Here is a 13,729-nt window from a genome sequence, read left to right on the forward strand (position 1 = left end):
CATGAATGTAAGGGTTCAAGAAAAGAGAAGCTCAGCTCTATAAAGGGCTATTTGATAGACCATGAAAGGAGAGTTGAAATCTGCATTGGCCAGCAGCTCCTTACCACATCAGAGCACTCGGTCACACAGCCTCTCCAGCCAGGCCGCCTCAGTGGGGATATGAGCAGACATATGGAGGGGGTGGGGGGAATTAATTCTTTTAGGGGGGACCCGTCCATCTGGGAAAGTGAACATTAAGAAACAAAGGTTTTACGGAGTGAAACTCAGCATGTTAGCTGTTTGAGTACAATCTTCAGGGAGACGCACGCAATGTGTGCATAAATGGGGAAACATTAAAAAAAAATATTTGTGTAAACATGATTGCCTCCACACCATGGCTTAAGATTGCTTGAATATGTCTCACCCCTGCACTTCTGAAGTTTTAGTTTGTCTGTATACAGCTTACAGGGAGACAGAAAATGCTAAGCAGGACTGACAAAGGTATTCCAATGCATCAGATTTGGCTTAAAACATTTTTTAACATAGCAGGATTAAACCACTCCAATGAGCTACCTGAGTCCTGTTCTTTGCTCTTTATACAACCACCGTCAGGGGCCCATAAGGTATGGCACCCACACATGGTAGCTTCATTTAATTTTGCCTTGAGCCGCAGATACCAACCAGGACCAGCTTGTTTTCATTTGATTAAAATATTTTTTATTTTTCTTTGAAAAGCACAGTCCCTGTAAACACAATGCCCACAGTCAAATAGGTATTGGAGCTATATTTGACACAAAGGCCATGTACAAGACAAGGACAGCAAGTTCTACATTAAGGCCCATTGTTGTTGCAGTTGATTAAGTGGAGCATATGCACAAAACACTTTGCACCAACATGCCAACTAACATGCCAACTAACACTTTGCACTAACATGCCAACTGACAAACACCCTGGAAATCAGTAGTAATATCAGCACTCAATCTGATAAAAAAACGTATCTCACTGCACACAATGAATCTTATCCTTCCTGCACCAGCATCTATACTGAAGTTACACCATATAAATAACTGTTTGTTCAGCATGTGACATAAAACGAAAGGTCTTCTGAACGTATTGCTCAAACGGCCCACAATTCATTGCATGAAAAGCTAGTGAGATTGAGCAGCTCCATTTTTGTTGTACCATACGTCACTGACATCTAGGGCAAAATCTGACAGACACGTCTTGTCTTCCATATTGTCCTATATTTTTACTTCAGATCTGGCATATACAGTATAAGAAGTTGCACTAAAAACTAGGTCAGGGCAGGAGCTACCTTGTTGGAATAACCTGCATATTGCCCAGGGGCTATTTAATTTCTTCCTGCCTTCTCTGGAGTGTGAGCTAGGAGCATTGGAGTCACAGTGGAACACTTAACGAGGTGCTGAGTGTCTTTCCAGTCACAGATCTTGAGGGCCAGAGGTCCAGCAATTGTCCAATTTAATATTTCTACGAGGAACTGAAGATAATGGGGTCCAGTCAATCTGGAAAAATAACCAAGAAGTTAAAAGATATCTGTCACTTCACAACTCATGCAGCGGAAGAGGTTTCATGATATGAATCTAGACTTCTTGCAAACAACAACTTATATGCAGCAGATGTCAAACAGACATCACAATCTCAGGCTTTGAGAATTGGTTTCTGCAGGTTCTCAGATCACAGCATAAGTCCTTCCGGTAGCGGCTGTACTGACACTTAATATGTCCTCACTACATGGCCTCATACATACTCAATTTGATACTTTTTTTTGGTCTTTGTCTGAAGTATTAGGGCAAGTAAAGTGTGTGCAAGAATGGAAAAGAAGACAATTTGAGAAAAACACTGAAAACTAAAGAGATACTATGAAACTTCCACTTACTGTACATAAAGTTTAAAATACAAATCTTGTACGGGTTTGCTGAATCTGAATCTCATAACGTGGTTTTAAAAATGATGTTATGAATATATTTGTTTTTAAAGAGGTGAATTCAAGCCGTCTCTTTTACACTAAAACATACCCTCAATCACTCAATACTGATGGCTTACTCCACTTTTCCACAGGTTATACTGCTTTTAGCAGCTCAAACACATCTGCAGAAGTGAACTTCTACGGTCAACATTATGACCTTTTGATTTTTTTTCATGATAGGCAGGAACTGTGCTGCAGCCATCGTGAGATACAACCATTATACAGTGATTAGAAATTCTATAGTGTTTCAGTTGGGTGTGTGAACTAGTAAGATGAATGATCTTTCAGAGTGACAAATATTATCAAAACCTAAACCTTTTTGAAAGGAGTCAAAATGATACATTACGCAACTGTTCATGCCTCTGCTATTGCATTTGACCCCGGTGATGTCCTGATTTATTTCACAATTTGTTTTCCCAGATCTTGAGTAGCCTGTTATATGAAAACGCAATGACCCCGAAAGGAATATCACACTGGGACTGCTGCTGAATGCCAGAAGCTTTAGACATGAATCATTGTGGCAAAACAAGTTAGTCTTCAACCTTTAAGCATGTGAAACTAAAGAAGTACAAGGCGAATATCCTCTCTAAACATACTAAGACTACTTTTGAATTACTTGCACACATCTGCTTGTATTTAATGATGCAGCTACTTGTGTTTTAATGTAACTGTATGTGAGTCCTCTATAGGTGGATTAATATTATGCGCAGTGGCTTGTGGGTCAGAATTGGCCAAAAAAGCATGCTGATTTCCTCACAAAAAATGACGACCTCATGTGCAGTAGTAGTAGGGCATTCGGGTGTTTTGAAGCATGTTGCATCCGACCACATGCATTTGGACATCCTAAATCCTAAATGTACTATACCAAATAGCAGGGATGTATTGGTAAGCAGCCTCAGTACGTCATTTCTATGGTGTTTAATTATTCCCAAAACCACCTCACATCAAAACAAGGCCCATGCAAGTGATACAAGGGCAAAAAACATTAGAATCCACCCCTGCGTTCTAATACCCATGCTTCCCTGCTATTCAGTATGGCAGAAAAAGATAAAGGATGTCCCATACATGATGTCAAACCATTATGCCAAAAAATACCTAAATGTCCGATGACATTCGGTCACATACTTTGCAGTATGAAAACCAGCGTGTTCTTTTGAGAGTCCTCTATGCAGCGTAATCACATCACATCAACTGAGCCACCAAGATGCAATTTTGTGAAGAATGTCCCAATTTTATGCATACTGCATGCAAACTACACACTTTATACTGACAGCTGCAGTATATAGTGTAGTAAAAAGATGGTATGCTATTTGGAACACAGGGAGAAAGCGTGTGGCTGTGACGAGTGCAGGCTCAACCCTCTTTACGCGCTGGCGGATGCTCAACACTCACTTGAGTGTATTTGCTCACAAGTTGACTTTTAATGCTTTGGAGGGGAGGATGGAATAGACAGTGTCTGTGTGGTGAACGCTTTTAACTTTAATTCTCAGCAATCCTGAGGCCCAGTTCCTGTAGCAAAATGTAATCTAATTGGACTTTGTCATTGTTTAGTATATTTAGCATATTTAGAATTAGATTTTTTTTTATTTGTCACACAATTTGTCTTCAAAGAGACTTAACGAAGTAATCTACAAGCAAATGCCATACTTTGAGAGAGCAGCCTTCTCAACTTGGGAATAATATGAATGATAAGCCTACTGGAAGAGTCAGTTCAGGTATGTACCATCCCCTTTAACTGCATCTCCATCACCTCAAGGTTCTACTTCACTGTCTCCTCATGCTCCCCGGAGTTTGTACTCATTACTTTTTTGTTCTAAATGGCCCTGATCTACCCAGCCAGATGAAGTCAAGGCCAGGTCAGTAAACAGCCAATGTGACAGTGACAAATGGCAGCTATTACACAAGTGACTGAGCTGTTGATGTCGCTCTACTCTACAACTAAATCATAAAGAAAAGCAGCAGGCAGGCTTCAGTGTACAAAAGCACAGCAAGATCACTCCACGGCTAAAAGACGGTGACTGTTGTAATTTTCGGGCGGTAGATTATATGAATGGGTGTTATTGTTGTAACGACCTTCAGTCAAACAAAGACCAAATCATAGAGCAAATTAGTGGCAGCACGGGTGGTCGTTTGGAGAAAATGAGCCATGTCTAATTGCCACCATAAAAACAATCCATGAAAAGGACTCACAAAGCTTGTACAGTATAGACTCAAACACACTGATCCCCCTCCTGTCTGATAACAGCATTCAGGAATTCTCCGATAAGAAGTACTCAACTTTTCCCCCCATTGACAAAAAACTCTGTTAATGACAAACACAGTCTGTCTAAGTCTTCTTCTTCCAAACTAAGGCAGGCCACCATAAAGATACACACTCTATTGTTCTCACTCTCGTCCTCTTTATCCACGTCCTGTCCGTCCACTGTATATCCAAATACCTCCAAATACCTGCCTTTTTCTTCCCCCACTGACTGCCAAATACGCAGAATACCAGTATCCCTTTCCGTCTATTTAAGGTTTCCTGTGTAAAAGTGAACCCTCGGGAATTGGTCATTGAGAAGTTTGGCCCCCGTAAAAGGCATCCACACTGCAGTGCAGGTATTCATGCTTTGCACGAACAGATAATGATAGATATCTCTCACACATGTTAATCTTTCCACAATCCCCGGATTGCACCGCTAAAATGCATTGCAGAGTGTGGTCTGATTCATATATCTTAACACTGATATGGTGGGGACTTTGCTTATCCCAAATTCAACACAGCGGTGTGTAACATTTATAAACACACACACGTGCACGCACGCACACACGCACACACACGCACACACACACACACACACACACACACACACACACACACACACACACACACACACACAAACTCACACACACACAAACACACACACACACAAACACACACACAAACTCACACACACACAAACACACACACACACACACACACACAAACACACACACACACACAAACGCACACACACACAAACGCACGCACACAGACCACATCTGAAGCCATGATGTTAAAACAGATGCAAATTGACATCTTGTGAAATTCACTTTAGCCCCCCTGAGCAGAGAATGCAAGGAGAGCTAGAGGATAAAGAGGCTCTCACCCTGTTCCTCTAGGAACCTTGTCGTTTTGCCGAAGTTATAAACTTTCCAATCCTTTACTAAGTAATACTTCACTGCTCTATGTAAAAACAAACAGAAACAATAGATTAAAAAAAGTTGGTAGATACCATGACCCATAATGACATTCTCAGACCAGACTAGTTCCAGCCTTCACATCTGGCACTTCGATTGTATTCTTCAGCTGGGTATGTCTAACTATCAGCTTACCATTCCTATCTGACCCCTAGTTTGCCCTCCATCCAAAGGGCTGATGTATTAGTTTTATGTTGCCTTTCTTCAGACCTCTTTCGCACCACAGTGAAAGCCTATACAGCGCCCTTTCAAGGGTCTGTTTTTGTTTCCACACTGTTTGACCGACACATTTTGCTTTCAGAGGCACTCTCTGCGGTCAGAACACTGGATCTGTGTGCTTAGACAGGCTGATGAGGAGACACTGCAAACTGCAAAGGTATTCCGTGTGTGTGTTCTGTGTGTGTGTGTGTGTGTGTGTGTGTGTGTGTGTGTGTGTGTGTGTGTGTGTGTGTGTGTGTGTGTGTGTGTGTGTGTGTGTGTGTGTGCGTGTGTGTGAGTGTGTGTGCAGAAAAATAAGGAAATAAATTAAACTGTTTAAAGACCCTGTATATGTGTTTGTCTTTGTTGTTAAGGAAATGGTACTATGGCAACTGTTAGAATTTAATAACTGACAATTTGCAAAACAATTTCCTCTGACCATTGATTGCCTTTTTGTAGCATAATAACTCTGTAACTCGAAATGGCAGGCCTTTCGGAATTTGGATTTATTTGCCTGTGAGGTGGTGTCAAAAGGCTCAAGAAAGGAAACCTGAAGCCCATCAACTTCGAATTTGTATGTGACAGTTTACCCGTCTGAGACAGTATAGAAAAGTACAGCAATGTAATTTGCTGTCAGCTCCCGGCAATTAATATTTCTAAATAATGAATGAAGGTACCGCTGTTGCGCCACGTGTGTGATGATGCACACAGCAACTATCTTACTTCAGAGACACATAATGTAGAACGCTTTCAGCCAACTCATGGAAATGACATTATCTTAATATCGCTGGCTAGATAGGATTAGAGAATCTGCAAGTCAGTCAGTCAGAGTCAGCTGTCATTTCGGGCCACAATAAATTGATAGTCAATGGCTGGAAATTAGAAGACCATGGTTTTGTCAACCTCTGTCTGAAAGCACCTACCCACTGTTTCAAAAATGTGATAAATCTGTCATTGTTATCACTGTAAAACTGTATATAGTGCATACAAAACGAAAAACCTGATAGGCACAGCAAGATTTACAATTGAGGAGCAGGGCTTAGCAAAAGGTCAGTTATCTAAGAGAAACTAGATCTTCACTTTTTCAACCTTACATTCTTACTCGAGAAGCCGTGATGAGAATATGCTGCTTAGTTTAGTATTTATAAGTGGGGTTCCTACCACTTCTTCATTCATGACAGGTCCTCTTCAAAGGCCTGAGGAATTGCACCACTTAAGAAACTTTTAGCTACTGGTATCACTTTTCTTGCAGAAAATGAGGCCTGACCGTTTTGTCGGAAAAGCTACATTCCTCAACAGAATACAAAACGGTTTGAAAGAAGGAAAAATCCCATTCTGTTTTTATACTGGTTTGAATCTGATACATCTAAATATGAATCCCATGTCCAAAGCGGATAGACGCCATATGTTTTTTGGATTGAAATGGTTCAAGCGTAACAGAAAAACACCCATAGAGCTGACATAATTTATGTCGTTCAAGGCTCAGCCAAATGATGAATCTCTTTTTTTTCTCCAACCCTTTTGCTGGGCATGTTATTTGAGTAGCAGGTCGACTTTGTCACCTGCGGTTTTCTTAGCTAATAATAACTTCTGCATATCTGCATATAAAGATCTTTGCTGTTTCGGTTAATATTGCAAATAGGTGCTTACACACAACCGCGTTGCTTCTGCAGGCAAAAATGAAGGATGTGCCTCTGATGCAGTTTGTTTGTGGTTGATAGCCACAACCAGCCTAGATATGAGATAAAACTTTTACAGAGAAAGATGTCAAACAGGAAGAAACTGTGCTAATATGATTTCAAGAATATCATATAGGCCGCCTATATCTACTGTATCTCCTAAAACTTTGGTCAGCGCGGTTGGACTGGCCGTGAGAGGAGAAGCCAAAGCTCAAAACTGAAGTCTTTTTCGTAGGAAATATGAGTCTGTGATGGGGAAAGTGAGCTTTCTATAAATTCCCTTTATTTGTCTGTGTCCAGCACACATAGGCCTACGCACATGATTTCCTTTCAAAAGCTGTACACATCAAAGTGTTTTCTTTGCCTTGGAGAAGGTGGAAGTATGAACACTTTGAGAAGAAAAACACACAAAAGTCATTAAAGTCAAATAAACAAGCAGGTTATTATTGAAAATATATAGGTAATCAGTCTCAAGTTTTCTTGGGTCATTTTCATATCTTGGCGTCAAAACCAGGTATTTTTGAATGAAACTCTGGTGCGTTACAAATCACAGCCCTGTACAGCTTCATTAAGATAAAATGCATGTGGAGAGTGAAATGAGGCTTTGAGCCATGCACTTAAACTACTGTCAGTCAAGTAAAAAGCCGCACACACAGAAACACAGTCAGTGACGGTATGCCGAGTCAATTAAGTTCCTGGCGAAATCAAAGTATCGCCTCAATTTGACATGCTTTCCATTTTTTCTGGTTGTTTTCATAATGCAATGTCTGTATCTGGTAGCTTTAATTGAGTGTAAACAGTCAAAGCCAGACTTGGAAGAAAAAAAGCTTTTATTGAATTTGCAGGTGTACCGAGAATGCTTTCTTTTCTCTCACTTCATATAGACTCTCTCCAGGCTCCGTCCATTGCTGTAGCATTAGGTTTCCAGCTGTGAAAATACTGTTTCAATAACTTGGAAAGAAATGCATTATTTGTTATTAATACTGGCTTAAAACAAGGAGCTGATAACCTGTAGGAGACCTTCTTATCTGCACAACCTATTGCACAACAATCTTAGTAACCACATGCGTACGTACTTCTGATCTGTTGTTTCCTGTTCAGTGTATAGCAAATGACTAACAGATTACTAACAGAGATAGCAGTCTAGTTGTGGTCTATGTGACAACCCTGATGCGATTCTGTTGAAAATTGCACCAGCAAATCTTGGTATGTGTTTTCGAATTGACTCTTCAAGTAGGATATCAGACCTAAATACTTTTCTTAATGCTGTCTGAATTCATTTCTGAAGCAGATCAAAAACGATCAAGTAGTATGCAGTTACCTCGTACAGATGTTGGTGCCGTTTGGGTTTCTTTGGTCAGATATCCCTTGTGTTCTCACCCAATAGGCCGCTTCTTTAGTGCGCACCAGTTTGTTTTTTGGATGGCTCGGTTCGCGTTCACAACGGCAAACTCAAACTATACATTGTAAACAAAAGTCACGTGCACATAAATGCTGTCAGACAGTTCTGCGAGAAAAAAATCATGGTAAAAATGCTCGCAACCATCACAGAGCATCAGTCGGTTATTTTCATGCTTAAATGTGGAGCGCATATTGTAACAGCCAGAATCTATTAAATGTAGTGCTTCTTTCCTCTGTCAGCCCACGTTTCAATATCAACAGACTGTAGCGGGCATCGCATGTGGGTGTATGCTCTGACAACGTGCGCTAAATAACTTAATAACTTAAAAACACACGCATTTAATGAAAGATATTATGCAAAAGACGTCAAAATGATGCGTAAATACACCAGCGATGATCCGCTCCAGAGTTCACTTGCAAGCGGTCCCGAGACCACCTCTATCAAGCAGACCTGGTGTGAACACGCCCTTAGTCACAATTATGCAGGAGGAAAATGTAAAAGATCAAATCTGATGTCTAAACAAACTATTGTTGTGATTTATTGACATACAATATACTGTATACAATATTGAAAGGTTGAACTAGAAAGTATAGAAGAGTCCACTAAATGTGTTATTTCAAATACAGATTTTTCTTTTTATTACTGTATTCTGAATCGAAATGCGTCCAAGGAAATACATAGTGAAAGAAAACGATGTAATGCATTTGCCAGATATTGTTTTTTCCAAGAAGGTAAGCGGTGGTACTGACAAAACGATTGGCAGTGTGCAAAATCGCCCCCAATTGCAACTCTAAAAAAACTAAACAGATAAAATTTGGTTTTGAGATCGTTAAACATAACTATCAAGTGAGGTCAGCGACTCTTGAGCTCTGCTGTCTGAAGGGTTTAGTTAACTAAGTGTGTGTGTCAAGCTCATTTCTGAATACTCTTGTCTGGGAACTTTATTATTTATGCTGACATGTGATGTGATGTGTTCCCTTCACTGAGGCCAAGCTACAGGCTTGGAATCTAGACTTGTCCTGTCCCTTCTTGTGGACAGGAAGCGCTTTGATTTGGCGACTTCCACCTCCAGAATACTGGGCCAAAGCACGTTTAGTAAAGGCCATAATCCTGCTGTGAGAAAAGGCCGGAAGCAATTCACGCTTATTAGAAATACTCACACATGTACACTTATGATGGAGCATTCCAATCACTGGTTCCTCACAGTTGATGTAGTAGTTAGTGTTGTTTGAATCCGGATGTCAACATTGCTACTTTTTTATGTATACAAAGGAACTGAAATATTCTCTTACACTTGCAGATTGCAGTTGAAGTCAGTGAAAATCCACAAACCTGATGGAGCTGCATAAAATAAAACCTTAGAGGACAATTTATTTTTAAAGAGGGATGCGAGCATAACGACTCTGAATACATGCAAAAAAGATCATTTGTAAGTCATGGCACAGACATGAGTCAGCTAATATCAGGATAATTGTGTTTAAGTCAGTGTCGCATCAGTGCGTTACCATATGCGATTTTGTTAAATCCATCAAGTCCGTTTCTCTGTCTGTTGGCTTTTATTGTTGCCACTTTCCTTTCTTCTTAATAAACATGTAATTTACACTATGATTGATGGTTTTTAATGGATGTTATTACATTCCCTCTTTCCTTGTTGCTGTGTCCAATGGCTTAAGCAGTGCTGTCAGCCCCGTGGTCCCCATAAAAGTGACGGGGCTAACCATAAAAGGCCCTGTTCCACCAACCAAGTTCCTCTCTTCATCTCCTCCTGTATTTCCCATTACTGCCCTGTACTCCAGGAACTGCCGTCCCAAAAACCTGTTCACTTTCTTTCTTCTCATCTTCCCCCACCTCTTTTGCCCTCACTTCTCCAAACACATGAAAACTCTATTGTGCATCATTCAAAACAACTACAATAAAGTTTGCGACTAAGACATAAGAAGGACATACTTGAGTCTAGACTTGATGAAGTGATGTAGCAGACATATCTGTAGTCTGTGGTCAGTAAGCTTCATGCTTTTTGGCTGGACTGCACCGATTAAAGCAACGGTGTTGCAAATCTCTTTTCATAACAGAGCTTCATTAACATTTGATCCGCAGTCCATGTTGCGAGCTGTAATTCACTTTTCCTTTTCATCTATCAGAGGTTTACAGTCGTTTGAACCTCACAAGTCAATTTTCCTTTATTTTTTTCAAACTGAAACTAATAGGTCTGCAGAGCCAACAAGCTTTACACAGACATTATAAATTGATTTATGTTACAATTAAAACATGTCTGATTAAGATATTATTGTAGTGGCTTTAGGGTACAGTGTGTATTTTTGGAGTATGTGGTGGCATAGTGGTGAGATTCTAGATTGCAACGCTCACCCCCTTTCGGAGAATTTACTCAAGTTACGGTGGTGGCCTTCAATTACAAGAAACTAATCTCTTAAAATAGCATCATCCACTATCGCCTCAAGTCTTTCCACAATGTCAAGTTATGGGGGGAAGATGTATCTAGTTATCTAGTCTGCCAACTGATCTCTTTTTGAATTTCAGCAGAATCTTGATGACTTCTTCATTTGTCTGGCAGTTTAGACGTCACCTTTCACTTTAAGTTTCATGAAGCACACTTTCAAACAAATCCTATCTTTATACACTGTCTGATGATGTGATAATATCAGAATAATGTTACCCATGGGCCTGTGTGACAGACAGAGAGGCTCCTCTGAGAAAGCCATTGCTTTGAGCATGACATGCAAAATGCACAACTGGGAGTTTTTTCTCAGCCAAGCTAAGGGTGTAAGGGCAGGGTGTCATACTGTATGGAATCGTTTTTCTAGATTACCATACCATGATTATTTTCACTGGTATTGGTATCGACTTTCACATTTCTGGTATCGTAACATAGGAGTCTTTACTTAAGAAATTTGCAGCAAAATACAGTCACAATCATATACTCATATGTTTTTGTCAAGGCAAAACCCCTTTGCTTGCATATGCAGATTGGCAGATTACACCAACACTTCCTTCTCTCATGGAGAGTACTTAAAGACTGTCAGTGACTTGTGCAAACTCAGACTGCCACCTCACCATGTCAATCCACTGCAAACTGGTCATACTGATACTTGCGCTGACTTTTGATAGTCAAGGTGAGTTAAGTAGAATTTTTTCAACTTTATATTTACTTTCTGTTCCTGGTTGTTATACAATGCACTTGTCTTTAGACAGCAGTACATGAGGAAATCTACTATCACATGTTGGGACATACAATGCTAAGGGTTTGATGTGGTCCGTTTAGGCATATGTATTATGACTTTCAAAAAGATTCATTTACAGATACATTTGAATCTTTCACATATATTTTGGTCCTAGTTCATACAGGGCAAATCTTTAATGGCCATGAGACTGTGCCACATAGCAGGCCATACATGGTGCTTTTGGAGCAGCACCTGATGGGCGGTGGTAAAAGTTACTGCGATGCTTTCCTTCTGAATGAGGACTTTCTGATGACAGCAGCCCACTGCCAAGACGGGTCAGTTTAACACGCATCATGATAACCTACTAACAGTGATGGTACTAGGAATTTTGATGGTTTTTCTCATTTTTATAAAAACCCAGTTGCAGTCATGCATTGAGACTTCAATTTAAAATGACCAATACATTATGTACATTTCTCAAATAATCTTCATGATGGCTTCACAAATTTTTTAATTTTTGTGTATTTATTTTGAGTATACAGTTCTTTTAAAAACACTAAACTTTAATGTTGTCATTTCAGGTCCATAAATGCCTGGCTAGGAGTTCATGATTTTCATAAAAAAACTGAAGCACAGCGTGTTACTGTTGAACACAAATTTCCACATCAAGACTACAATTCAACTTCCCTAACCAATGACATAATGCTTCTTAAGGTAAGAAAACCCTTGCAGTTGTGGATATGATTTGTTTTTGTCCATTTCTCATTATACTTGTAATTTATAAAGGAAATGAAAAACTGAAAAATTATAACAATGCAGTATTAGACAAACGGCACTGTAGAAATTTGAATTGATATTTCAGCTCCGAATTTGTTTTTATTTATGTATTTTAAATCTCTCTCCCTTGTCCGTCAAGTTGAGCTCCAAGGTCAATTTCAGCGAACATGTGAAACCCATCGCTCTTGCAGGCCCAGGTGATGGCTCTCTGCCCAAATCATGTGTAGTCTCCGGCTGGGGAAGGACAGAGAAAAACCCACGATATGGGTCTCCGGTACTCATGGAAGTCAATGTAACACTCATTGACAATAAGATGTGTGAAAAGGAAAACTTCTGCTCGGAGGGAGAGGCTGGACCGGGGAAGGTACGTACTTTTTGTAAGAATATACAGTATGGTCAAAAACTTTAGTCAACAATGATGATTATATCACGGTTGAAGCAATCACTGCATACCTTTCTATGTCCCTCTCAGGGAGACTCTGGTGGTCCATTGGTCTGTGAAGATGGAAAGGCGTACGGGGTGGTGTCATCCTCCAATCAAACCCCAAATGGAGTGCTAATTTATGCTTATGCTAAGATTCCTGCCCACGTAGGCTGGATCTTTAAGACCATGAAAAATGCTGTAAAAATGCCCTTATACGTTTGACATTAGATTGATCAAATCATTTGATTTGAGAGTGTTTCAGTTTATTTGTTTAGCATTGTAGAGCTGATGAATTCGACGTTAATATCAGCACTTCAAAAGCAATGAGACTTGCTATATTTAAAATACTGACATCTTTTGACTTTTTATTGTACAGCTCCAAGGGGCCAGGAAGCTGGTGAATACCGAAGCAAGTCATGACACAAAAATTAAGTTTAGCTAAAGCCTGAAATATAAGTGACATATACTGTATGTTAACCTGCTTTTATACACAAATGTATATGCAATAAATACATAACTGCTTTGTCCATCTTCTTTTTGCCTCAATTGAATAAGAACACAGGTCTAGCATAACAATAAACTGTCGCTCTATCACCATGTTCCCTCACCATCTCTGTAAACTACTCTGTGAGTTAAACCAGCAAGACAACATTGCCCCCTTGTGAACAAAGTGTACTGATGCAGCAGGAAGAGGTTCACTATTTACTTTTGAACACAAGGCTGAAACTCCCCTCACATTTGTGACAAGCACATTTGTTTTTTTCAATCTGTAAAATAAGAATTCGGAGATTTAGGCATGAGGCCTCAAGCAAGGGCACCTTTTTTTAACCTTTATTTCTACAGGTAAATCCCATTGAGACCGAAGACTCTTTTGCAAGGGAGACC

At 39.9% G+C, this 13,729-nt stretch overlaps 1 protein-coding gene across 1 annotated transcript; it reads left to right on the plus strand.

Annotated features, from left to right (window-relative positions):
* Positions 1-11,479: 11,479 nt before the first annotated feature.
* Positions 11,480-13,371, plus strand: LOC307254806 (granzyme B). Its single transcript, XM_080033320.1, has 5 exons — positions 11,480-11,595; positions 11,819-11,978; positions 12,225-12,357; positions 12,560-12,784; positions 12,893-13,371. Exons 1-5 carry the CDS (start codon positions 11,538-11,540, stop codon positions 13,064-13,066), a joined length of 750 nt encoding a protein of 249 aa, XP_079889446.1. The 5' UTR covers positions 11,480-11,537; the 3' UTR covers positions 13,067-13,371.
* Positions 13,372-13,729: the final 358 nt, after the last annotated feature.

Source organism: Ammodytes marinus (genome assembly GCF_949987685.1).
Source record: "Ammodytes marinus genome assembly, chromosome: 8".
Classification (NCBI taxonomy): Eukaryota; Metazoa; Chordata; class Actinopteri; order Uranoscopiformes; family Ammodytidae; genus Ammodytes; species Ammodytes marinus.

Bases quoted from the DNA above. Each gene is read 5' to 3' on its own strand.
- LOC307254806 (XM_080033320.1), top strand. From the start codon at position 11,538: ATGTCAATCCACTGCAAACTGGTCATACTGATACTTGCGCTGACTTTT. The intron at 11,596-11,818 runs GTGAGTTAAGTA...TTTTGGTCCTAG, and splicing joins GCTGACTTTTGATAGTCAAG to TTCATACAGGGCAAATCTTT. The intron at 11,979-12,224 runs GTCAGTTTAACA...TTGTCATTTCAG, and splicing joins GCAGCCCACTGCCAAGACGG to GTCCATAAATGCCTGGCTAG.